Here is a 24,761-nt window from a genome sequence, read left to right as displayed (position 1 = left end):
ATAAATGCAAATTCACGAAAGCCTTGCATAGTAAGAAACACATCTAACTGGTGCTTTGGACAACCCTGCTTCCTCCAACTGTAACACACATTTTAGACTGAGTATTCTTTAAAATGCTCATGTTCCTCAAAATAATGATACAGCCCTAGGAACCCTAAGCTGCTTTTCAATTTAGAAACTGGACTAGATTACAAATTGAACATATGAGTGCCACCTGACAGCTTATAAATAATGACAGACATGACCATTTTTTTGTCTAAAGTAGACCAAACGGACTGCAAAAGGCTACTTGCAAATCTGCAAGCAAAAAGGAGCAGGATATGGGAACATACCATACTACCATTACAGAAACTCTGGCTCCAACAAATGTGGTCTGGATCAGGCTAAATATGGTATAAGAGAGGCTGCTTCAAATTAATTCCAGAACATGGGTAACATTTAAACCTGTTCTAAAGGAAGACCTTCTATTCAAAGAATGAGTTGTTCATTCTTACTACACACCTGCTTCATTAAAAATCTAATCTGAAGTAGTCAGAACAGTTCTCATATAATAAGGCTATTTATAGTGGTTTAAAAAGCAAGCATCTTGGGGCTATTCTAACATGTTGCAGAACTAATTGAAAGGGGTGGTTCTCACACCTTACTTTTAATGAGTAAAAAGCTCATTAAAAGGAGCACCGTGTTGCCAGACAGTGACATAAACCCCTTAAAGTTTAGCATGCCTGTTTTGGATGTCCTTCTATTTCCATCAATGTATTATAGTTAAAAACTAGCTCACCTGTTTAATAAATCTGCAAACCAATCTACTCTTAGCCAGTCTGCTTCAATTTGGGAGACACTTTCAACTGGATCAGAGCCAGTTCATATGCTGCTTGAAATAGGAGTTAACAATGCAAACTTACTGATTTGGCACACAATGTTATGCATTGTTTGACTAAAGCACAAACAGATGTCCAATTCTCTGTATCCAAGCACCTCACAGCTGAGATCTAGGTTTAAGAAGAAAATTTCACTAGTTTTGTGATTGAAGTGAAAGCTGTCATAAAGGTAAACATCCAAATTTTAAATTATCTTTTCTGTTGAACTCTAGGGAGATCACATTTTACAGTTTTTCTCAATAACTACCCAGCCACTGCAGAGCAAAATGCCAGAATTCTACTAGGTTAGGATAACAATCTCATATACACACATACTTCACCCATATCTTCTTCTTCCTCCTCCTCTGATGTAACTTCTTCTGTTGTTCCGTTCTGCAATACAACAATGATGTTTCTGCATAAATTGTGCATATGTTCCTTTCTTTCAAAAACAGGAAGTCTACTATCAAAGAGAAAGCGGTATATACAAAATTTACACTTATCAAAGTCTGCAAAGGACTGAACTTTAACATGAAAGATACACAAAGATGCTTTCCTGGAGTATGAGAGTGAAAAGATGTTTGCATGAAGCAAAGACAAACAGAATGTCACAATTAATTTCACATAAGTTCTAAGTGGAAACTTAAGATTCAGATAAGGATATCCTATTCTGAGACAGTGACAAATGCACTAAGTTAAGCGGGTTATGATTCATGGTCTCTTAACCATGAAATCAGATCATGGCTCTGACTAGAATCCATATACATTCTAGACCCCAAAACAACAAACTTTAGAGCTCTCAAACTAAATGGACTGTTGTGTCACGGCCTAGAACTTCTAGGCAACAGCTACTATAATCATATAGCCATTGTTATTAGATTATTTGGTAAAATACCAAAACAATACATTGAGTTCATTTTTCATGGCTTTCCATTTCAGGATATCACTTCAAGCTCAGGAAGTTTGAGCTGCAGAAATACTCAGGAGCATTCTGATATGCTTGTGCTCTGCTTACTCTTCCTTTGGCAAGAACGGACACCACTGCTGTAGACAATGCAAGGGACTAGACAGATCTTTGGTCTGGCTTACTAAGGCCACTCTTATTTAACTTACAAATTATCTGACATTTCTGGCTAAGAAACCTTCCATGAGTTTGGTTCTGAGTTTCAGAGCATAAGCAAGACTCTTCAGTGAAGCAACTTCTTAATATTACAAGCCTATTGCTTTATAGTTCCACTCTTACGTGGGTGGCTGAGAGAAAAGACCTATAGGATTACAATTTGGCACATGACCAAAATTAAGCAAGTTATTTGTCATTTACTATAGTACTGTCACCACAGGAAAACCATCTGTTACGCTACAGGAGTTTTTAGAAATCATGTCATCTTAACATGTATAAGCAAAATAAGATACCATGATCTTATTAAATATACAAAAAAGAACAGTTACTGTCAATTACCAGTTCTGTTTTCAGCACAAGACAAAACATTTTAGTTAACCAGAACATTTCACAGTCCTTCACAACTCTTAATTTGTCAAGTGCACAAAAAGTAAACAAGGCACCCCAGATACTCCCTACCCAAAGCAGCATATGGTCTTGATATCCCATGTCTCTGCAAGGGATTGAAGAGGAAGGAAAACATCAATAGTAATTCATCCAAGTGCACACTGTAAAACATACTCTTCAAGAAAAAGCAAACAGTGTTTAATCACACTTACATTTCCAAAAAAAGTAAATTCGGGAAGCACTAGGAATTCACAGCGATTGGCTTGAACAATATTTAGGAGGGAATTAAACTGACATAACTGGTATCATATACACACCTCTCAATGACACAGAAACTGCAAAGGAAATTGTGTAATATTATCACACCATTATTAAAAGGATTCTGCAAACAAAATTCAGATTGAGGACACCATAAAGCAACAGTGCTTCATATCTCAGTTCTGGCTTACACAAGGTTTAATCGTTCCCACTATCTTGTTTCTTGGAGTGGAAAAAACAACTCCTTCATTGCCATAAGGAGGTGTCCACAGCTTTTTAGTTTACCTGTCCTGCTGGTAATGGCTGATCTAGCATTTCAACATCTGGATGCTGAGGAAGATTATATAATCTGCAGAGGTCACATATTAATCGCTTCAGCTGTTGAAGAAGCTATAAAAAAAAGAAAACGTGGAAATGACCATTTAAACCAAAGCACAGAACAACATACTTTGAATTTTTTTCCCATGTTGGTACTGAACTTTCAGTCAGTGTACAGTATTTAAAACTACTGTAGACACTGGAATAAAGTTTAAAGAACCTTCTTTTTCTCTGCAGTCATTGTAATAAAATCCCCACAATGGGAAATCAAGGCCATGGCAAGTTATAGATGCCTCCCATTCACGTCCTCATGTCATGTGAAGAAAGTCATGAGCAAAAGAATAATCTGCTCTGGCAGCATCATCCGTTCTAGGCATAGGTGTCTCAGTCACAAATCACTAGGGAATAATCATGGTCATATTCCATGAGACAAGACGGTCCATTCCAGTTTCCTAGGTTAAAAGACCCTGTCTTCAAAAAACCAAGGAGAAACAGTTTGATTTTCCACGTCCTGAATCCCTTTCTAAGGCACACCAGCGAGGCACTAGAAGCAAGACAAACCCTGTAAAAGGCATAGAAACCAGCCAACCTCTAAGCTACAGCCCAAGCAGTCTGCCTGCCGTATCTTGTATCAGGTTGAGGCACAAGCTGTTACTATCACTGATTTCTGTTTCCACCTTTCAGCATTACATTGACTGTGTTCTGTTAGCTGCAAAATATGGAACACCTTTCACCCACTGCAACGCTACCCAGAAAATAAGTTTAGTTCTGCAAAAATAGAGAAACAGTAAGTTTGCTTCTTGATCAGCACGCTAATTATGTGGAGTTCCTGCTAGCTTTCTCTAGGCCACCTCAGATTCCTAGTTAAGGCCAAGACCATAAGAGACTGTACTACTGCATTTCCTAAGTTTTCGAGGTCTTTGCATAGCTATGCCAGAAAAAGCAAAGAAAGGACTGCAGAATATATTTGCAAAATGGTCAACACTTCATTATTTGCAGAATAATATGCTAGATGAAGCTTGCAAAAATTATACATTCATTTATGGATTTTTCTTGCAAATACCAAATGGAGTTTGTCTTGCCACTTCTAGAAGGCAGCGTGCAAGACAGTAATTTCTGTACACATACCCTTCAGCGCTACTAGTAATTATGCTTAGAGCAGCAACTCCCACTCCCCTTAAAGTATCTCTCCATAAAGGAGAGAGAGTGAAGCAATGTTGCCTCACCCAAGGTACAGCATAGACTGTATTATCCTGAAAGAACAAGACCTTTGCAACTCTATTCGGTGTTTGTATACTGTATTTCTTAAAATATACAAAAAATTAAGGTATCCAAGAAAAACCTAGTCACTCCAAAATACACCACATGTCTAAAACCTTACTATTAGCCAATTTAAATGCTCTTACCTTACCCTACTGCAAGGGAAAAATTCAGCCTCTCCAGGGTTAAGAACTCATTTCCAAGCCCAAATCACTAGCAGTGATAAGCAAATGCTGCCCTTATGCTATCTGAAAGCTTCAGCGCTTTTCCCTTCTCCAGTAGGATTCAACGCTCCTGTTTAATAGGAATGTTATTTATTCATCAGAGGCCATGAACTGACATACCAGCCTGCATTACAAGAATTACGATGTTCTCTCCTATCATGCCACGTTCGCTGTTTCTGCATCATTCATGACAGTCATCCTTAAGTCAAAAATAAAGCGATGACACCAAAAGAACTGATGTATCAGCAACACATTTCTTGTGAGTATATACATGAGATGTGACAGTTTATGTTGCCAGAAGCTTTCTGTAACAGTCAAATTTCTCAGTGTTAAGACTCTACACCCATTTAAAACTTCCTGGATGTCTGAAACATCAGGATATCTTTTAGCAGACAGAAAGCAGGTTAATCAAGCAAAAAGTCAGTTGGTAGATAGAACCATAGGTCTTAGAACTATCCTTTGTATGTGTAAGATGCTTAAAGTTGCACCGCTACACATTTTGGTGAGAAAATTTTTCTCTGCACAAACACCACTGCCTCATGGAAAACTGGAGCATAAACTATAAAATTTCAGGAACTGTAATTTTTCTCACATAGCTATATAAAGCTAAGCAAGCCATTAATTTGTTTACATCTGTTGTGAAGCATTAAAAAAAAAAAATCTAAGAAGAATACCACCACCGGCACATGGCTGGTCCAAAGCTTGGAAGAGCAGATGAACACAGTATTAGATGTGTCTCCACAGAAAAAGACAGTAAGGGCTGAGAAAAGTTAAGAACTGCTTCCTGCCCTGCTTCCTCCACTCCCCATCCTCTTCACGTGAAGTCCAGCCACCCGAATTGACATTCAGAAGGAACTTTTGCAGCCAGGACTTCATGCACTGTAAGCTTCTCCCACTTCCTTCGGAACACAGCACCACTGCGAGGTACACAAGCACTCCCAAAGCAACAAACTGCTGGCACAACTCGGACCACATTACACAGCGGCTGTGCCCGAAGAGGTGTCTCCCTGCCTCCAGCAGCACATTTTCACCTTCTCCTTTGCACGGGCACCAGAGATCACACAACCATGCAGCAGCTTACAAGCTGTAATGTGCTTCAGCGCATAAGCACCAATTTCACCATAAAGGGGGAGGCAGGACAGTGCAGCTGAGAGCAGGGACCCCCTTCCTTGGCAGCAGTTTACAATTCAAGGTTCGCTTAATGCAACTGTCAAACCGCAGCTTCATTTTTATAGCCAAGTTGTTTTGACTTGACCTGAGTTTCTACAATCTGCAAAGGTGATGGCAGAGCAAGAAGTTGGTCCCGTCTCTACAACCCTTCTTCCTTATTGTTACGTTTTTCCTCCATAAGAATTCATTTCGTACCCTTGATCCTTCTGCCATGGATCACCATCACCGTTATTGTTTATGCTCTGCTCAAACATATGAAAAATTATAGGATAATTTGGGCTGAAAAGCACATCTGGAAGTCATCTGATCCAATCCCCTGCTCTAAGGGGGGCCTAGCATGATTTGGCATGTGTTAACGGTACATGAATAGACTGTATCAAAAGGGATAGCAGATTTCTGCCATATATTAATAATTTAAATGTATTTCCAGGCTAACTTCACATGCCTGGCTAATGTAAAATGAATGCTTAACACACGCTTTGCTGCTACTGAATAAAAGTGGGCTATCGGTACATCAATAATTACCCTGGAATACAAAAAGCAGAAACTAAGCAGCAACGGGAATGCATGATCCACAGGGTATTAAAGGACCAGTGCAAATAGCCTGCATAAAGTAAACACTCAAGTGGCCAAATACAATGACAAATGTATAACTTAATGGTATTTGTTATAATTAATATTAAAGTAACAACAAAATATAAAAATATAATGTATACATCTATAATATAACTTTTAATGCTTCAGGAGTTCTGAGAAGTTGGTAGTTCTTACGGTCACCATAATGCTGCTTTATAAAACAAAAACATCTCTCAATTTTTCATTTCCTGTGTTAACATCTTACAAATCTGAAAACAGTTTAGAACCATTTTTCTGAAGCCTATCCTACATGAGAAGGTCTTTTGACGCATAAAGAGATATTTCTAATGAAGTATGAAAGCATTAAGAATTTTAATGATATTAATATACTGCTGGATTCACCATGAATGACCTTGTTTTCTGGTTACCAAGACACATGGACTTAAGAAGTATACACATACTTATTCTTCTACATGTATCTATCTATATGTATACACACATTATATCTATATAAAAATAAATGAACCAATAAATCTTAGCCTGCCACTGAAAGAAACTGCTGAAGAAGGATACAAGAGGAAACAGAGGAAAGGAATAACTGCCATCTGGAGTGCTACCACTACTTAGCTAGCAGGTAGCCTGTGACAGTAACCGGCCTCACACACGTTTCAGCAGCCTTGGGCAGCTCCAGGAAGTAAAGCAAAGCTTCTTCCTGCATTTTGCCTCTATGATCCCCAGCACATAACTAGGTGCTGCTGCACTGGTAGTTTGCAAGAGCCAACATTCTTTCCTGAAATGCCATCATGTGGGACTAAATCTAAATTCTTAACACAGAGTGTGCTTAGGGACAGCAGCTTATTCAAACTATACACATACCTATGCCGGGAATTCTAGACTTTTGTCATCTTCTATGCAAGTTTAAGCTCTCAAGGTGTGGAGAGTGTCGGAATTAAAGCTGCCTATCTGAATTTAAGTCCATTTCACTATTGTCTTTAAAAAGCAAACCTCCAAAACATGTATAGCTATATTTAATAACCCATGAAGTAAGGTTTGAGACTTCAGACTTGCAACTGTAACTTCCAGTATATTAAACCAAACAATGCAATTGAAGTAGGGTTTATCTTTTCCATGGCACAACCACTAGAAGGCAGCTGTCAGTTGCTGCTACCTACCAAGTCTAATGTAAAGCTGATTTTCAGGATCTGAAAAGGAAAACAGGAAGCACTAGGGGTCAGAGAGAATTCTGCAGCCCCTTCATCTGCTGTCTGGAACTTGCTCAATATCAACAGTCAAGCAGTTAAAGCCTCCAAACCTGATGCTATCTATGCTGTTCTTAATAACCTTTCAGCATTTTTAGTGTTTCGACAAATTTTCATAGCAAAAAGCACCATACTGATGCCAAGGTAAGTAACACAGTTTCAGACCCACAGAAGATTTTCCAGGCAACATGTGCACGATTTTTACATAGCAAAACCGTTTTCCTTTTACCATATCAAATGACAAGGCTTCCATATATATAGCTCTGTCAAACTTTTATGCCTGAAGAGCATGTTCTTCAGTTTCCCAAACAGCTGATACCTGTCAAAAGTTACAAAGTGAGTGGAAAGGGCAGAGTAACACCAAAGAATGCTAAATCAGGGTACATGTGCTAGCAGTGCTTTTAGCACATGTTTGCTGTGCTCAGTTGAGCTCCTGGAAGACTCCAATGCAACTTCCCATTCAGAATTTGACTGTTCCCATAGCTTTAAGAGTTTAGAGCAACATGGCACAAACGATCCTTTAGCTGCAATAAATGAAAACTGGTTTGAAACATTCTAAAATTCTAAATTGAACTAAGTGAGTCTTTAGGATATAGCATGATAAATCAGAAGTCTCTGGATTCCTACAGGTAGTTCCTTATCCATTCCTACCCTACTCCAAGAAGTCTGTGTGTGAATTCCTCCAATGCCCTTGAAGGGATGGAGTTGCACAGGGAAAAGTTGTAGGGAGTAAAAACCAACCCAAAACCCACAAAGGCAAGCCTTTTGAGCAAAACAAAGAAGTCAGATTTTGTAGTGTAAGTATTTGTCTCTTCAACCACTCCCATCTGTCTTCATCTTGGCATAACGTGATGTGGGGTGGATTCCTGAGAAACCAATGGGCCATCCACAGGTGTCTATTACATCAATCCATCAGCTTTTACATGGGCAAGTACAATCTTGATATCAGAAGCTGTTTTCTCACAATGTACATAAGCAGTCTCTGTGCATATGTAATTCAGCACAGCAAGTCCTAAGCATGTTGGTGCTAAAGCTTTCTACCCTACTGCAAGCAAACCTGTAGGTAGGTAAACAGGGGAAATACCTTGTTTAAAACCTTTAGTCTGAAGCTATTAGCCTCACCAGCTTCAAGCTGGAGAACCTCCTGAAAAGCATATTTAAGAAAAAAGTTGATTTGGCTACAACTTCTGTCACTATACCGTTACATGACAGTCTTCGTGACTTCTGCCTAGAAAGAGAGATCTGTAACATTCTTCTAAATGTAGTTTAGTGTAAAGTTTAGGTTGTAGAAGAAAATACACTACTGATATGTATGTCTCCTGTGAGCAGATCCAACATAGTACATTAAAACACTAACGTTCCTCTGCAATGCCCCTTTGGTTTTGATTATGGCAAAGCCCATGAAGACTCTCACTTGTTTAGTTTTCTAATTATTTTGGCTAGAAGTAGAATGCATCTGAAATATTCTTTAGAAAAACAAATATACACATCCTTATTTAAGGTCAAAGATGCTTGATTAACATTATCCCAGTGAACATTACAGGTAAGTGGTTTCGTGAGGAAGAAAATTCCCAATTTTTCCAAAATCAGGCAAATACTAAGGCCAGCACACAATCCATGCAATAATCAGTATTCTGCAGACTGATGTGTTTTGAACGCATCACATGCGTGCATGCATTCCTGAATACAAACAAAAAGTGTTAAAATAATCTGTTAATAAAGATAATCCTTAAGGGCTATTTAATACCCATAAAGCTGAATTTGGAGAGGAAAAACAACACTTTCAACCACTGAATTCATCAGTGGGCTGCAATACTGCTCTTTGTGGAACAAAGTACATTTGTACTGAAATTCATCTCCAAGCAATATTCAAGGACATTTACTTTTCTACATAGAATGGGAAGTTAGTTTTTATATATATTTATGTGTGTATATACGCACACACATACACACAGCTCCTATCGTTACATCAAAAGGGTACTCAAGATATGATGCCTGATAATTTTCTGAAATACAAAACTACCATTACAATCTGTGCAAAGATTTTCTTTAAATAGCAATTGTCCGAAGTCACAACACTGTTCAAACTTATCACTATCTAAAGAACATTGTGTTGAACCACAAGCTACCAGGTCAAGTCTGAAACCAGGAATTCTTTGTATTAGTTACCATTATAGCCATGTTTTGAAGTATACACATTCTCAAGAACACAAAGCTTTTGCTCCATAATTGATCTCCATGAAAAGAAAATTCTAGAAGAGCTGTTTTATACAGTAGTTTTAAGTTCTCATGCATTTCACTGTTTAATTATTGTCAGAAAACTTTAAACTGTGTAATTATTTAGACTGAGACTTAACTTCTTTTAAAGAGCAAGCATTTAAGTCATCTTCTCCTCCTTGCCCCAAATCTTTTGGATTACATTCAGTTCACATGTTTTTGGATTAAAAATTTGTGTTTACAAAACACCCCAAATAACCCCAGAACTGAATTATTTTAATTGCTTGTTAATGTGGCAAAGTTAAACAAACACCCAAAACCAAATAAACACCCAAAACAACCAAAACACTTGCTCACCAGAGTATTGCTCTTCTTAATATCTTCTAAGCGCTCTAAGACTGAAGTCAGGTTTGGGTCATCTGATTCTACAAACCATATTGGTGATGAAGACGGGTAAGACTCCTGTTTAAAAAAAAAAAAAAAAAAAAGAAACAACACAAAAGACCCAACAAATAAATCAACAAAAAACCCCATAAAGCTTTTAAAACTCATTCACCCCCCAAATTTCACACCACAGTATTAACAGCACCTTTTATCCTACTCTAAGTCAGATAACATAGAAGTTTTTAGGCAATGCAAGAGAAGTTGAAAGAAATCTAGCCAACTGGTTCTTCTAGTATTTCACCCTATTTCCATCTTGATCAGATGATGCACATACATAAGAAACAGTGCTGAAAAGTTTAAAACCCTCGTGGTGGGTGGAGGAGGAGGAAGAAATTTAGAAATGCAGTACAGGTGATCATTACCGAAGAAATGGAATCACACATAGCACATGTCAAAGAATAAAACTATATTGATGTTGTTTTTTCATAAAAATACAGGTTCTTCCAAATAAAAGCTGTGAGAGCAACAAACCTGGAGTCTACAGATTTCCCCCTCAAACAGTATTACTCAAACTGTTCTAGCGCTGGCCCTCAGACTGAAGCAACATAGCTCAAATCACGTGCCTTGGGAGAACAATATAACGGGCAGATCACAATGCCAAAAATCCACACTTTTACCTTTGTTCTATCAAGGCTCATAGAGGACTTTCCACTATTGAAAGCTTCCTCAAACAACATCTTGCCTAGAACCCTGTATTGGGTCCGGCTGAGACTCAGTTCATTTTCCCCACGGCAGCCCCCACCGTGCTGCGCTGTGCGCCAGTAGCCAGAACCATGTTGATAACACACCGGTGTTTTGGCTACTGCGGGGCGGCACTGGCACGGCATCAAGGCCGTCTCCAGCATTGACACCCCCCCCCACAGCAGGCTGGGGGTGGGCGAGATCCTGGGAGGGGACGCAGGCAGGACAGCTGACCCAAGCTGGCCGAAGGCATATTCCATACCACACGATGTCAGCTCAGCAATAAACGGCAAGAGAAAGGAGGAGGAAGGAATAACATGCGTTATTTCTCTTCTGGAGCGACCGCTATGCGCACTGAAGCCCTGCTTCCCCGGAAGCAGCTGGACATCGCCCGCTGATGGGAAGTAGAGAGTAAATCTTTTGTTTTCCTTTGCTTCCATGCACAGCCTTTGCTTTTGCTTTATTAAAAAGCCTTTATCTTGACCCATGTGTTTGGGTTTGGATTTTTTTTTTTTTTTTTGCCCATCTTAATTTCTCCCCCCTGTCCTGCTGAGGAGGGAATGACAGAACAGCTTGGTGGCACCTGGTGTCCAGCCAAGGTCAACCCACCACAAACCCTATCAACAAAGCTTACAGAGTAATTTTCTGCCATCAGAGTCCTACAGTTGTTAGGCAGGTGCCAAAACACATCCTACTGACAGTGAGATCAAATGGGTTCACAGGATTAGAAGCGTACTGTTTTCCAGAACATGCCACGGTTAGAGCACATACAGCATGTGCAACAGATGTGGCCCACAACTGCTCATACAGTCCATGACAAGTGATTTTTCTGTCACTAAGCTGCCACAGCCTGCAGTCCTTCAAAAGGTGCTAGAAAGACCCTTGTTGCGCAAAAGGTAAACAGAAATCCTTCGCCTCTTGTTTAGATGTTTCAAAAAGCAATTATAATTTTTTTCTAACACAGGTCTGGTAACATTGTGAGGATGGAGAAAACCATGTAGCTTCCAACTCAACACTAAGTGTCCCTTCATATCATTGGCATGTTTGGATTTTTTTGTTTTGTTTTAGTTATTTAAGGCATTCTCCACTTCTCAGCCATTCAATTAAGTTCTAGTAGCTGAGGACAAATTGCTGAACCTCAGTTTTATCACTCAGATATTATCTTCATATCCTCAGGTATTACAAAATAATATGAGGGAATCTTAATTCATTACACTCATTGCAGTTTAAAAGGAAAAATTCCATATTTCTCATTGCAGAGACAACAAATCATGCTTCATTCTTCAACATTTAAGAGTCAAGGTTGCTACTGCTACTCCAATAGGTGACTCCAAAATGTGCACTATACTTACAAATTTACACTCTTTCTTGACTGCATTGTATATTTTGCGGGGTTATAGTTTTCCAAGACAGCAGTAAGAAGTTTCAAAGAAGGAAGACATCATATCTGTCTGTCTGTTACCGTCTGGTCTTTAGCAATTCCCAAGCAAACTTAGCCTCGGCAAGCTCTCAAAGTGCAAGTCCCAAAAGAAAACCCAGACCTTCACAACTTAAATTAGCTTCTGTCATTTCAAAGATACTGCCTTTATTAAAATGCAGAACAAGATCAGTGTGAAAACTGGAGAAAAATTCAAGCATGTTAGAATTGGCTTTTAATAAGATAAAGCTTACTTCCTAGCCGACCCTCTAGCTGAAGTGCTGAACCTCATGAAAGAAACCATGTGATTACATAAAGGACATCAGCTTTGGCAAAACAGACTATCACAGCAGAGTTCCCACCTGGCCTCATACTCTAAGGAAGTTCTAACTCCGGAGGTCTAAAATTCCCACCTCTAAACTGAAGCCTTTGCATAAACTTATTTTTAAACAAGCTCAATCCCCACCTCCGGCCTGAGTCCCCACGTTTATTTTTTACTTTTTTTTTAAATCACAGCTAAAAACATCTTAGAATAATGCATGATATTCCCAATATCTTTACAAAAAGAAACTGTTTACATCTTTCAGCTTCACTTTGAAGCATACCATACACAAACTTAAGAGACCTTAGAGTATCCTTCTTGATTAACTAAGGCCTAACATCTCAAATGTGTGTCAAGAAAGTCAAGTGATCAGCTTGCCGAGATTTTAAGGCTAAGGAAGGTAAACAGATAGGTAGTTACGTGTCATTTCATCACTTTCTTCCTTTACCAAATATGGTACCTTGGAAAAGAGTATTTTCTCCTCAGTTTCACTTAACACGCTCCTGAAAGACTGATCACTATCACTGCTGGAAAAACAAGGTTGAATTCCCAGCTGCCATGGGGTTCCCAAACTACTATTTTTAGGAGCTACATGTTATTAAAGATATTCCAGGTTTTATACTGATATCTCCTCACTCATTTTTAATAACATGCAACCTACCTGTAAAGTCTTCTGCAAGAGTGCAGTATTTTTACCTCAATACTTTCATACTGCACACTGGATCTTTATGCACAGTGGGGAATATCAGAAGGGAGACTCTGCTAACTGTGGCCCTACTGCCTGAAGACATGTTTGAACCAGCTATTTTTGAGACCTGAACTTCTCTGGCCAGCTCACTAAGTTAAGAGAAAGGCAACAGGGTAAATGCTACTACCGTGACTTTAGATTACCACCAACATTCCCATCAGAAAACATGAAGAACAAGCGAAATCCCTTCCAAGATTCATTGAGCCATCTGCTTCTTGAAATCCTCAGACTCATTAGAGCAAAAATATTCTCCAGATACAGTCAACATTTGGACTGTGTATGCGCATTCTCTTAACAGCTATTTTTGGCCTTTTTTTTTTAAAAATCACACAGTTGTTAATTATGTTGGTCCAGGTCTAAGCAAGTCTATTAATTGCAGTGATTTATAGGAGATAAACATTTGTCAGTGCACTCTTCTAAACCGTATCTGGAATCTGAATACTGCTTACAGAATGAAGCTCGACTCTTCACTCTCTCTATTCTTTTCTGACAATTCTGTTTCTCCTTTCTCTACCAGAAGCATTTAATGAACAAACCCACAGCAGGACATTTGTTTGTTGCAATCAGTATCTATCCCAGTCTGGGGAGCCTATACAAAAACCTCCTTTCCAAAAAACTTGCAGCAAATCCTCTCTCAGACAGGGACATGACTGATGGTGGAGATTTGGTGATCAAGCAGTCCCACTAAGTGTTTAAATACATCACAGTGGCTACTTGAATGTGCTGATGCCTTCTGCACTGAATGACAGTCCTTCCTCATTCTCTGCTCTCGTTCCAACTCATTCCATTTTTTGCAATGAAAGCAGGTCCCGCTGTGAGAAAACATACTAGGATTTGATACTACCTGCGTTATTAGTGTATAGCCCATATGAATTCCTATACCCTAAAAATTATTAAATATTCAAATTTTTAGTCTGCTTTAGCTTTTGAGACATGAATGGGAACAACGCATTTATCAGAGTGGCTCTTCTTAAACCCTGGGTGAGCATATTCACTCATCTGTATCAGAAAAGATTTCAGATTTTAGACTTCTGGAATATGGATATTTAATTGCATATTCCAACTTTTTCACAACAGATGCTTAATCTTAAAATACAAGTTCAATCAAACTTACAGTTTGTTGGAACACTTCTTAATTCTTCAGACTTGCCAATAAATATGTTCGTTTAACTTAAAAACGTAAATTGCACTAAGTGTCTCTAGATCTGTAAGTAATCCATATTTTTGGAACAGCCGAGTTTCACGCGGATATGAGTCACTATATTTTGAAATGCAGAATTCACACACAAACTTCAAACATTCTGATCTTGAGATATAAACAAGCTTATGAGTTTGTAGCACCACAGCATGCAATGAAAAACTAAGCTTGTGGTTTGTAAGGTCAAACAACTGAACTTCACACGAGCTAATTCTGTTGAGAGAATTAAGTCAGATTCTTCTTCCATATCTGCATCCTATAGAGAAGAGGTGGATTTATGTCATGTAAGGAACACCAACTTCCCAAATACGAAGACAACGTTTCAAGAGAGGAACCCTAGAATAGCAGTTATTTTACTATTAATTCTCAGTGTCTAAAAACCCCGTTATTTTGGGCCTTTCACTACACAGCTGTCGTACAGTGATTTTGTACAATCTAGCTTAGCGGGACAAGTATCACCCATATTAAGCATCTGAGATCGTTTATGTAACTGCGGTAACATGACATTTTCCTGCTCTCTACAAGCAAAAGCAAAAATTCATTGCAAGAGGCAAAGGCTACCAGGCTTAGATTTAGGCAGCTTTCACAAGTTAATGCACGCTGTGCAGCTTGCAAAGCTAATGCAATTGCTCAGTAAGACATGACACGCCGAGATGACATCACACGTAGCATGCACTGAGACCTGGGGACAAAGGCTGAATGTTTACAGCCAACCCAGATACAATTACAATTCATGGGATCATCACTTCTAGAGAGTCTTTGTATTAACACCAGGACAGACTGGGAGCTTTGTCAACACAAACGCTTCTGTAGCAGAATGCGGCAAAAGAATTTAGCCTACTAACAAGCATACAAAATACAAAGAGAATAAAGCCCCGCACTCCTGCCACTGGAACAACTTCAAAACCTATCAAATCATTTAGGAAAACCACAGTGTATTAGAATACACACAGGATCGCACTGTTTAGACATTCCATTGCATCCTCTACCAGAGGGTCTACTTATATTTTGCTTAGCAAAAAAAAAAAAAAAAGGCAAAAAAAAAAAAAGACAGAAGATACCAGGAACACATACATTAAGACAGCTTTTCCTGGATAGAGATCTGTCATCTAAGTATATCCTATCTAAGCTTTCTCATCCCTAACAATAAGGCTGTTTTACTTGCAATGTTACATAAGCTTTATCATGTTCTGTAAAGCCACAGCGACACAATTTTGGTGTTATTAAAAGACTTCTAAACAAGCTATTTCTAAATTACTACAGTACTGTTGAAATTGTGAAGCTGCTAAATGAAAACAATACATCTTGCTCACATTCCTAAGATTAGCTGTACACACGGTTTGCTATGAGGCAATAGAGTAACCACATCTCCTTGTACACAGAGCCATTTTATCATGGCCCAATGGTAGGAACACATGTTTAAACAAGTCTTCAGCATTATGATTTAAAAATCACAGTAACATGCTGACAGTTCTTAATTTTATTTAATTTCCAGATCATCTTAGATTGAAAAAGTGGGTTTTTTTCTTTTAAAAATCCTTAGCATACAGGCTGAACAAAATCCAACCAATTTTATTTCTTTGCTAAGTTTTTGCAAAATCTCCATCACTGACAGAACCTACTTCTGTTCTTTTTACACCAGCTACAGCTAAAACTTAACAGCACATCTAACTTCTATCTTCTTGGTCCCAAAATTTTTTGTCCATGCCCCTTTACTTCCAAACAACATAACGTCAAACCCCTAGATCTTTTAAAGAGCTTAATTGCTTCAAGAAGGCTAGCAAGAGACCATTCTAGCTCACACAGATCTTGGTAATGAAGCAAGTAAATCCTAATGTAACAAGACATTTCACAGAGCTAATACAGTCTTTTCAAGGGGAACACATTTGTAGCTATAAACATAAATCAAGTAATAGATCTCAAATCATAGATGCCTTTCCCTCAGACACCTTGATGCTACCAAGTTTGTCCATTTGAATTAAATAGCAGAATTAGTCAGGGGTTTTTAAGTAAAATCAAGTCCCACTGGTTAGGGATCATATACACATCCTACATGAACATTCAAAAAGATATTGAAGATTGAACTACGCAATTAGCTACAATTTAGTACATATTATTTGAAATTATTTGTCAATCATTCACTACCTATGAATTTTCCACCTGTTTCAACCTGCCTTTAGAGGGAAAACAAAAAAAACAGAATTAGCATTAAGAAAAATATCAGGACTTGAGAAGATATTCTTAAAGCCGAAGTTTAGCTTGATGACAACAAAACACTAGTACTTACAGCTTCTTGAAAGAGTATTAGTTGCGATTACACAACTGACAGACTGCTTCCATTATTAGGGGCCAAATTTTCCAAAGGCAGCTTAAGATGCAAGTAAGTATTTTCTACCATGAGCAGAGTGGTACTTGAGTGCCTGTGAAATATAAGAACCTTTAAAAGTCAGCAGATTATCATCTGCCCTCCATTCTTCATAATAATTAAAAAAATAAGAAAACATGAAGGGTCACTTTCAACTCGGGTTTTGTCAGACTTCATTGGAAATAATCCAAATAAAACTATTTCCCAGAAACCTCAAGTTACTAAAATGACCCAAATTTTTATTTTCAAACATCCAGACATCACCATTTGCCCTGTTAGTACCGACGAAGTTACTGACATATGAAAATACTCTAACATTTAATTTCCAAGTTCAAGTAAAAATTTGCACTTTTATGTATGAAAGAACTGCCATTTGCATCTAATAGTTCAGTGATCCAGAGTTCTAAAAGATAAGACAAGTGTATGCAATAGAGGGTTTAAAAATAAAATTTAATATTGTGGTAGGGAGGAAGCACAGTGAATTTTATCCACTTCTACCGAACAAGGGGAAAACTTCAACCTGCTTCTCCTTCTGATTTTTAAGATTGTATACAACATACTATTAACTTCTCCTTCTTTTTATATGCATTGAGCATCTTTTATTCGCTAGAGTTCAGTTAAACAGAGATCTTTAACTGTTTCTATACCACTGAAAGCAAGCTTGTATTAGCTTTGGTTTTTTTTTGGTTTTTTTGTTGTTGTTTTGTTGTTGGTTTTTTTGTTTTTTGTTTTTGGTTTTTGTTTTTGGTGTGGTGTTTTTTTTTTTGTGTTTTTTTTTTTTTTTTTTTTTTTTACACACTCTTCCTGAAGTCAAAGCCTGACACTCTCAGTTCAGCGAGAATACTTGTTACAACTCATGCATTTGGTAAGGCACCAAGTTCAGCTAACTAAAATACACGTACCTCTTTTAAACACAGACAATTACTGCAATTCTACCCTCAGGTTTAATGACTTTCTTGACAGCTACAGCCTATACAAGACAACCCCAGATGAAGCAGCATGCTTTGGTCAGACCCCTGGAGATTGCAAGAGCTTAATCATCTTGCACCTTTATGGGAGGTATGTGAAAGAACCCCGTAATCCTCTTCTATCTAGGTTCTGCTAATATGCTCATCACTGCAGAACTGAATACCTTCAGGAGCACGTTAAAACAACACAACTAACAGGGTCATGCTTTTCCTCTCCCACACACTCTCCAGGGAATGACGCAAGTGTAGCAGAGAATCGTGGTTTAGATTTGTCTGTTATTAAATACAGCCATGTTAGAGAAGGCACGGTCAAAGGCACATGCCTCACGAAGCAGAAAAACTAACAAACCAGAACTCTATAGGTGCCGGTAAAATTCACTCTACAATCACAAATTGTCCCAAACAAAAATAAATAAAGCTCTCTGTACAAACAAGTTCCACTGTTTGTAGAAGGCTACCGCAAAAGTAACCACAAGGAAAATTTTCTGTTAAGAGCATACAGAACAGTTCTGGACATTACTTTTGTCTTCCCAACACACATCTCTGGCAGAGCAAAGCAGTTCCCCTCCTGTCACATCAGGCTTTTACAGACACATCCACAATGGTCTGCCACTTTGCACCTTCCACAGCCACTTTCTGTACAAGCGCACATGGACTACAGCATGTTTTTAAATCAGCTGAACACCTAGATTATGAAACACTTTTTGCAATATACAGATTCAGCAGCATCTGCCAGTGCCAATATTCATAAGATGGTGCCAACAGCATAACTAAGGAAGTACTAACAGGGACAGTATTTCAATAGCTATTCACTTGTGTAAAATTTATTCCACAACCCAAGAAGCTTCTAAGTTACAGCTTCATCTGCAAAAACTCATTTGTTAACACAGGCCCATAGAATTTTCTTGAAATTATTACAGAATCTTTTACTTTGGATACACCTAAGACAGAAAATAACATTTGGAGGAAGAAAAAAAACCACTCCTGGAAAAGACTTAAGCAAATGCTGCTTTCAAACAGACACATACAAGAGGCCAATAATTTCAAAGTTTGTGAACTAAGCTAAGCTACTTCTGTTTTACTTCCATGTCTCTATCCAGGTACACACATTTCAAACTCTCACTGCTCAAACATCATAGAAGAAGCCAAAACGCATACAACCAAAGTAGCAAAGCCACAAAACATGACTTCAAATGGTCACAAACATGAATGCAGATGTGGCGTCATAGCTCTTACACTTCTTATGGTCAAGTTTTTACAGCCAGTCGTTCTTCAAACTGTTTAATCTACACAAAATGTCCCAACTGCCAATTCTGGTATGTGAAACTGCACGTTACCCTTGGAAAAACAGGTTTATCAGACTCTCTTATCAGCTGCCACAACCTCATCCACTCCCTCTACCAAACAAAAGGCAGCAGGCTACCTGTTGTTGTCCAGTATAACATAACTACACAGAATTAAAAGACAAACTTTGAGCACAAAAGCAAAAAAGGCACTTTTCTGATAAAAAGACAGTTATTGATGTTCACTATGAAGCACGACTTTATTCTCCAAGTCATTGTCATAATGCAGCATGCCATCTATCCATTCAAAAAAATTCATACTGCTTCAGACTTTTAAACACACAAACACTCTTAGGACTTTTGTATGGACCCAAACTAAAATCCACCAATGTTAATGTACTGCTGCTTAAACATAACTCTTAAGTTAACACTAAGCATGATTTAGCTAAAAGCATAGTAAGTGACAATTGCTCAAGAGCAGTCTCTGAAAACGGGAACTGTTGTTGAGGGCCAACCCAGTTAAGTGAGCTAAGGAACATTCCTTTGCTAGTACTATTAACAGCAACAAATAAAGTTACAGATCGTCCACACTGAAAACCGAGCGAAGAACACAGCATCACTGAAGACAAAGTGACTCAATTATCAAGAAGGTGGTTGTGGAGTTGGGACTAGAATCCAGATTTTTACCTTAGCACTGCACAGCAGCCAGATCAACCTACCTTGCTCCTCACACACAAAAACCCCACTGTGTGCTTGTACTCTTCGCCTTGACAGTTGTCAGAGGATGGCTGCTCCAGGGCCCTCAGCCACAAGGGCTTCTCTTCTTTACTGCATGCATTATACATGCGCTCAAGCTGGCAGGCATTTTACCTAATAAGCAAGCTAGACACATGCACTGAAGAGAAAGGTATTTTGCAAATCTGATTCTCCAATACTCTTTCTTTACCAGCAGCACAGCATCTTATGCGCCTAAGTTCCTGAAGGAAGTCTGGTTACTTGAAACAAATTATCAACTCGTTCTAATCAAGAGTTATTAACTACCTACTTCTGCAACTACACAGACAAGTACATTCAGAAGAGTTATCAGCAACATTAGTGTCACAGAGCCAGAGAAGCAAGAAATGGCTTCTAATACAGCTAGAACTGAAAAAGTAGTTATAAGTGAGTTGCAAGATGTCACTCTCTCCCTCACTTAACTTGAAAAAGTAAATTTTCTTTTTCTTCGCTCTTGCCTTTATTGCTTAGACAGTTACTTTACCCCATGCAAAGTCTGATATAACTTCTGCTGCCACCCAAAAATCCAGGCTTCCCGTTCCTCCTCTTCATTCCCTTTACCTTCAGGAATTTACGTTTCTCAAGTTTTCAAATCACTCGCCCCCCGCCCCGTCCATCAAAGCACTGTGCCCTTTCCCCACCTCTGAGAACAGCTTTCCTCTTTTCCACCGCTTCCCTTTACAAACTTGCTGTGCTCCAGACGTACCTGCAGCTACAAGGATTTGTCATTCTCACCCGCCGCTAACAGAGGTCCTGCTGCTCTTGCAGCCAAGCAGCACTGCAGCCACCACGCGCCAGGTTCCCGAGCTCTGCCCTCAAAGCAACGCGCACACAGCTGCCCCGTCACCGGCCTTCAGATTAGAGCGTTTAGATGGAACTTTGTCCCCCACACGCAAAATTCTGATACCACGCAGTTCAATCAATGTTTACCATTAATAAGTTGAATACCGCACTCTTACCACAGTTACTTCCTCCTTCCAAAATTCAAGTAAGCCTGTGCTATCTTGAACACCGCTGCACAGGAACACTTTAATTTTTTTTCTAACGCCACTCTGCAAGTTCTGACAGAACTTATGTTTCTGCCTTTCTGAATACACACTGAAGAAGCTCTTGCAAGATCTGCAACCGTACTGAACTCTCAAAGGGTTTAAAAAATTAGACACCTGGGAGAACACAGTCCAAACTAAGGGAGAACAGAGTCCAAACTAAATCTCAAGAAATCACGCATTAATGACTCAACAGTACTTAATACACCAGGATGTCTTGTATGCATGAGATAACAAAAGAGAAACAAAACATGCAAGGTCATTATTTTAATACCACACTTAAAGATTACAGCTGGAAGCAAGAAATCAGTAAGACATCCACTAACTAGTACACTTGTTTCCAGCAAAGATCAACTGAGAACTATTCTATTAGCTTCAACTGTACTGAATACAGGCAGGCCAATATAAGATCTAAGTGTTACATAGCCTCTCCTTGCTATAATCAGCCATTTCATTTTCTAGTTGTCTTCGATGAGCTGGTGACAGGTCATTTTCACTTCTCCTACAGAGCTTGCAGCTAAAGAGATATAGTGGAATGCTTATTAAATCATAATCTATCATGCCTCTTAAAAATGGCATACTACCATTCATAGTCAAAAGAAAAAGTATCAACTTCAGCCAGGAATTCAGGGTTTTATAACCTTTCAAAACTACAAAAAGGCAAACAAGCTGACAGTATTGAACAGCAGTCCACACTGATGCGTAACTAAAATAGTAGTTGCTTCTGTTAATCGGCTTCTACAAACATTTGCTCTTACCCAGAAGTTTTGCCCCCCCCCCCTTTTTTTTTTTTTAATTAATAGTACTACTTAGAGAACTGTCTCCATCTTTGTATCTTCCATTCTCTGGAAAGGAATTTGATTTTACAAGTAAACAAACAAACTACTTCCAGTTAATCTGGTCCAGTTTTCTCAATTTAGCTGTCGCTGTAACAAACCAGACACTCATGTAGGCCCACCAGACTGTTGCCAGCTCAGGTATTCCACACAGGAGCTATTCCACGCGCTGCCGAGGACTCGGCCAGCGCTTGGCACGTGGCTCTGTCAGCAATGCTGGCTTCAGCAGTCTTCCCCAGCACTCACTCATTCCTATGGCCTCCGTTGTGACGGTACAGCTGTTTGTGCAGCCATGCAGTGAACCAGACTGGGAAGTGATCCAGATTAACAATAACCCAGTAAAGAATTTTTACATGCCAGCCAGGTCCTTAATCCAGTAAAATCAATTTTGGCCACCTCACAAGGCAGATAGCCTTTGCTGGTCTGCGAGCAACAGCAGTATTACAGACTGCATGGGACACATACGTTGAACAATCATACGTTGTTCTTCCTAGCAATCATAATTTTTAATTCATGTTGACGATATCAACATGTCATCAATACATAATATCCCCTGGCATAACACAGAAAAAACACCTGCAGATTCATTCTAGTCTGAGTAAGTCTGACAGAATGAAGTTACTCTTCTTTTGGGAACACAATTGATCAACTCCATTAATAACGTCTGATTTTACAGAGTTCCACTGCAGACTGACATGATAAATTTGGAAGTGCAATCTTATTTTCCAGCGTAGAATATACCTTCTACACTACTCCCTTTTCTCATTTCACTGATAAAAAGCTTTGACAGAAAAGCCAAAAACTTCGTACACATACCCTCCAGTCCACCCCCACCCCCAAATAATCAAGAGTAGCAGTACACAATCTTTCTTCTTGTAGCATAGGAAAGGTCTCTTGTAAGGCCAACTACCAGTACTCCAGTTTTCACCCAAAGTAACTATCACTGGCAACACAAATCAAAGGAAATCATCACACACCATCAAATACCTGTTACGAAGTAGCCCTACTCTAAAATAATCTCTTAAAAATTAGTGGATAGTGAGAAACATACAGAAATTACCAGGTATCTTTCAGTCTTTTACAAAAACCTCCTGAACACTTAAAATGAGAAAGCATGATGAGTAAAAAGAATACAATTCTTTTTATAAAACTTCTTTTTATTATCAAAGTGCAGGGAGAGGTCTTTTGAGGTCCACAACAGTCCCACTTCTTTAATTATTATGTCATTAACTCACATGAATAACCCATTTGAAATAAGTGCAATTTTCTGTACATTAAAACCTCAACATAAGCCAGCATTTGTATTTGAAGCCCACTATTGTGGCTTCCTAGGATATTTTAGGAGCACTTCATACATTATACAAGGGACGGAGCAACTGCCTGCACAGTCCTGAAGTCCTGGTAACAGCCTTTCACGCATCGCACAACTAAGGCTGTGGTGTCAGAAAGTAACATCCTATAGTCTTCCAGACACAAAACATCCCTCCTATTCCTTTCTGCAATACTCTTTTTCCAGTTGCAGTCTTGGCATACACAGAGAAGTTAAAATCCTCACTTTTTTTTTGTTTAATTTTGCTTTGTTATAAAAAGGAGACTAAAATTCTCAATTTCTGTTGCATCAGTTATGTTTGTTAATAGTTACTTAACTGCCTTTTTAAAAAACACCAATTACATGTAATTCTAATTAGAAAAGCACATATCATCAAGATAAAGCTTTTATTTAATCCTGGTACCCATATGCTGCAAGACACAGGTCTCAACCTACAGAATGTCTAGTGATCAAAAAAAAAATCTGTGGTTTGAACTGAACGCCTCATTCATTATGCGGTTAGTTCTATGTACAAATAAATAACCCTTTTAAAAGGTTATCAGCTGCCCAAGCATTAGCTAGGGGTGCGTTTAATATGAAAATCTTATGCCTTTGAAGAACTATCACATGTTCTAATATACTCACTTTCTGTATATACCCAACTTGTCAAAAACTTCACAGGTAATATCTTTCCATCCTTTCTGGTTTAGAAGGGAAAATAAAGTCTTCTCCCATCAACTGCAGTTATCTGTAGACAGCAACCTTTTAAAGTCTTTCATACGAGCTTCTAACTCCGATTTAGCAGCAGGGTATTTCTCAGTGAAAGCAGAAGATACTTCTTTCCAGCAGAGAAGCGAGCGCGTACTGGAGTCGCCCATATTATCTGATTTGAATTGTTAATGCATGAAGGACATCACTGCACATCAGAGCCCAGTATCTGTTTAGGGCAAAATCTGCACCCCCTCAGAGCTGGTGCAAACCCCGTTCTACCCGCAAGTGCTACTGAAGGACAGAGAATTTCAATAAGTAGTTCTGTGTATGGGTGAAAGATACTAATATCCTGTTTCTCTGTGAAGAGATTATACAAAAAATACCAGATGTTTTACGACAGTCCAAATCACTCCTTTTTCTTGCAATAACAAGGAAAAGATTGAATAATTCTAAGACACCCTTCAGAATAATATGTCGTAAGTCTGATAAGGTACCCAACTGAAACTACAGATTGCACTGGAAGACACTTACCTAAAGTCACAGTCAATAAACACACTCCTCTAAGCAAGGCCACTGTTTTGATACTATTTCAAAAAACACGCAGAACAGGACCAGGATAAACACAAGTACTTTGTGAAGGACACTGGTTTATTGAACTTGATTAATTGGAATACTGCTGTTAAAAGAAAACCTGAGCAAAACAGAAATAAAACTCCAAAAAGGAGACGCTGCTGTTGGCATAACAAAATGGGAATGTGAAGGTACACAGCCTGAACAAGTTCAATAATTAGACAGTTCTCAGGAATAAGCAGCAATGTTTCTGACAGGGATGACTCCACCCTGAAGTGCCTCTTTTAAAATAACCTGATTAACCACTTAAGTTCCAATATGGGTCACTACCAGAAATAAAAGATGGACAGACTTGGACAAAGTTTGCCTGTCACTTTATTAAACAGAAGAGCTATCAAGTAAAATATATCTTTCTCTAATTTCAAGCATTGCTCAGTATTACA

At 38.7% G+C, this 24,761-nt stretch overlaps 1 protein-coding gene across 3 annotated transcripts in view; it reads right to left on the bottom strand.

Moving 5' to 3' along the window:
• UBE2Q2 (ubiquitin conjugating enzyme E2 Q2) overlaps positions 1 to 24,761 on the bottom strand; it is a gene marked incomplete at both ends in the record, with an annotated part of 48,510 nt that overhangs the window by 22,723 nt on the left and 1,026 nt on the right. Inside the window, 4 exons of one of the 3 annotated variants that reach the window (XM_082005291.1) lie at positions 903 to 989; positions 1,194 to 1,250; positions 2,908 to 3,012; positions 10,004 to 10,108. In XM_082005291.1, the coding sequence (XP_081861417.1) occupies positions 903 to 989; positions 1,194 to 1,250; positions 2,908 to 3,012; positions 10,004 to 10,108 (354 nt within the window). The remainder of the gene's footprint in view (positions 1 to 902; positions 990 to 1,193; positions 1,251 to 2,907; positions 3,013 to 10,003; positions 10,109 to 24,761) is intronic. The other 2 variants (XM_082005292.1, XM_082005293.1) reach the window with 2 other exon arrangements.

Source organism: Phaethon aethereus, assembly GCF_964289735.1.
Source record: "Phaethon aethereus genome assembly, chromosome: 12".
Classification (NCBI taxonomy): Eukaryota; Metazoa; Chordata; class Aves; order Phaethontiformes; family Phaethontidae; genus Phaethon; species Phaethon aethereus.
Note: the sequence above shows the minus strand (reverse complement) of the source record. Positions and strands in the feature narration are given on the sequence as shown.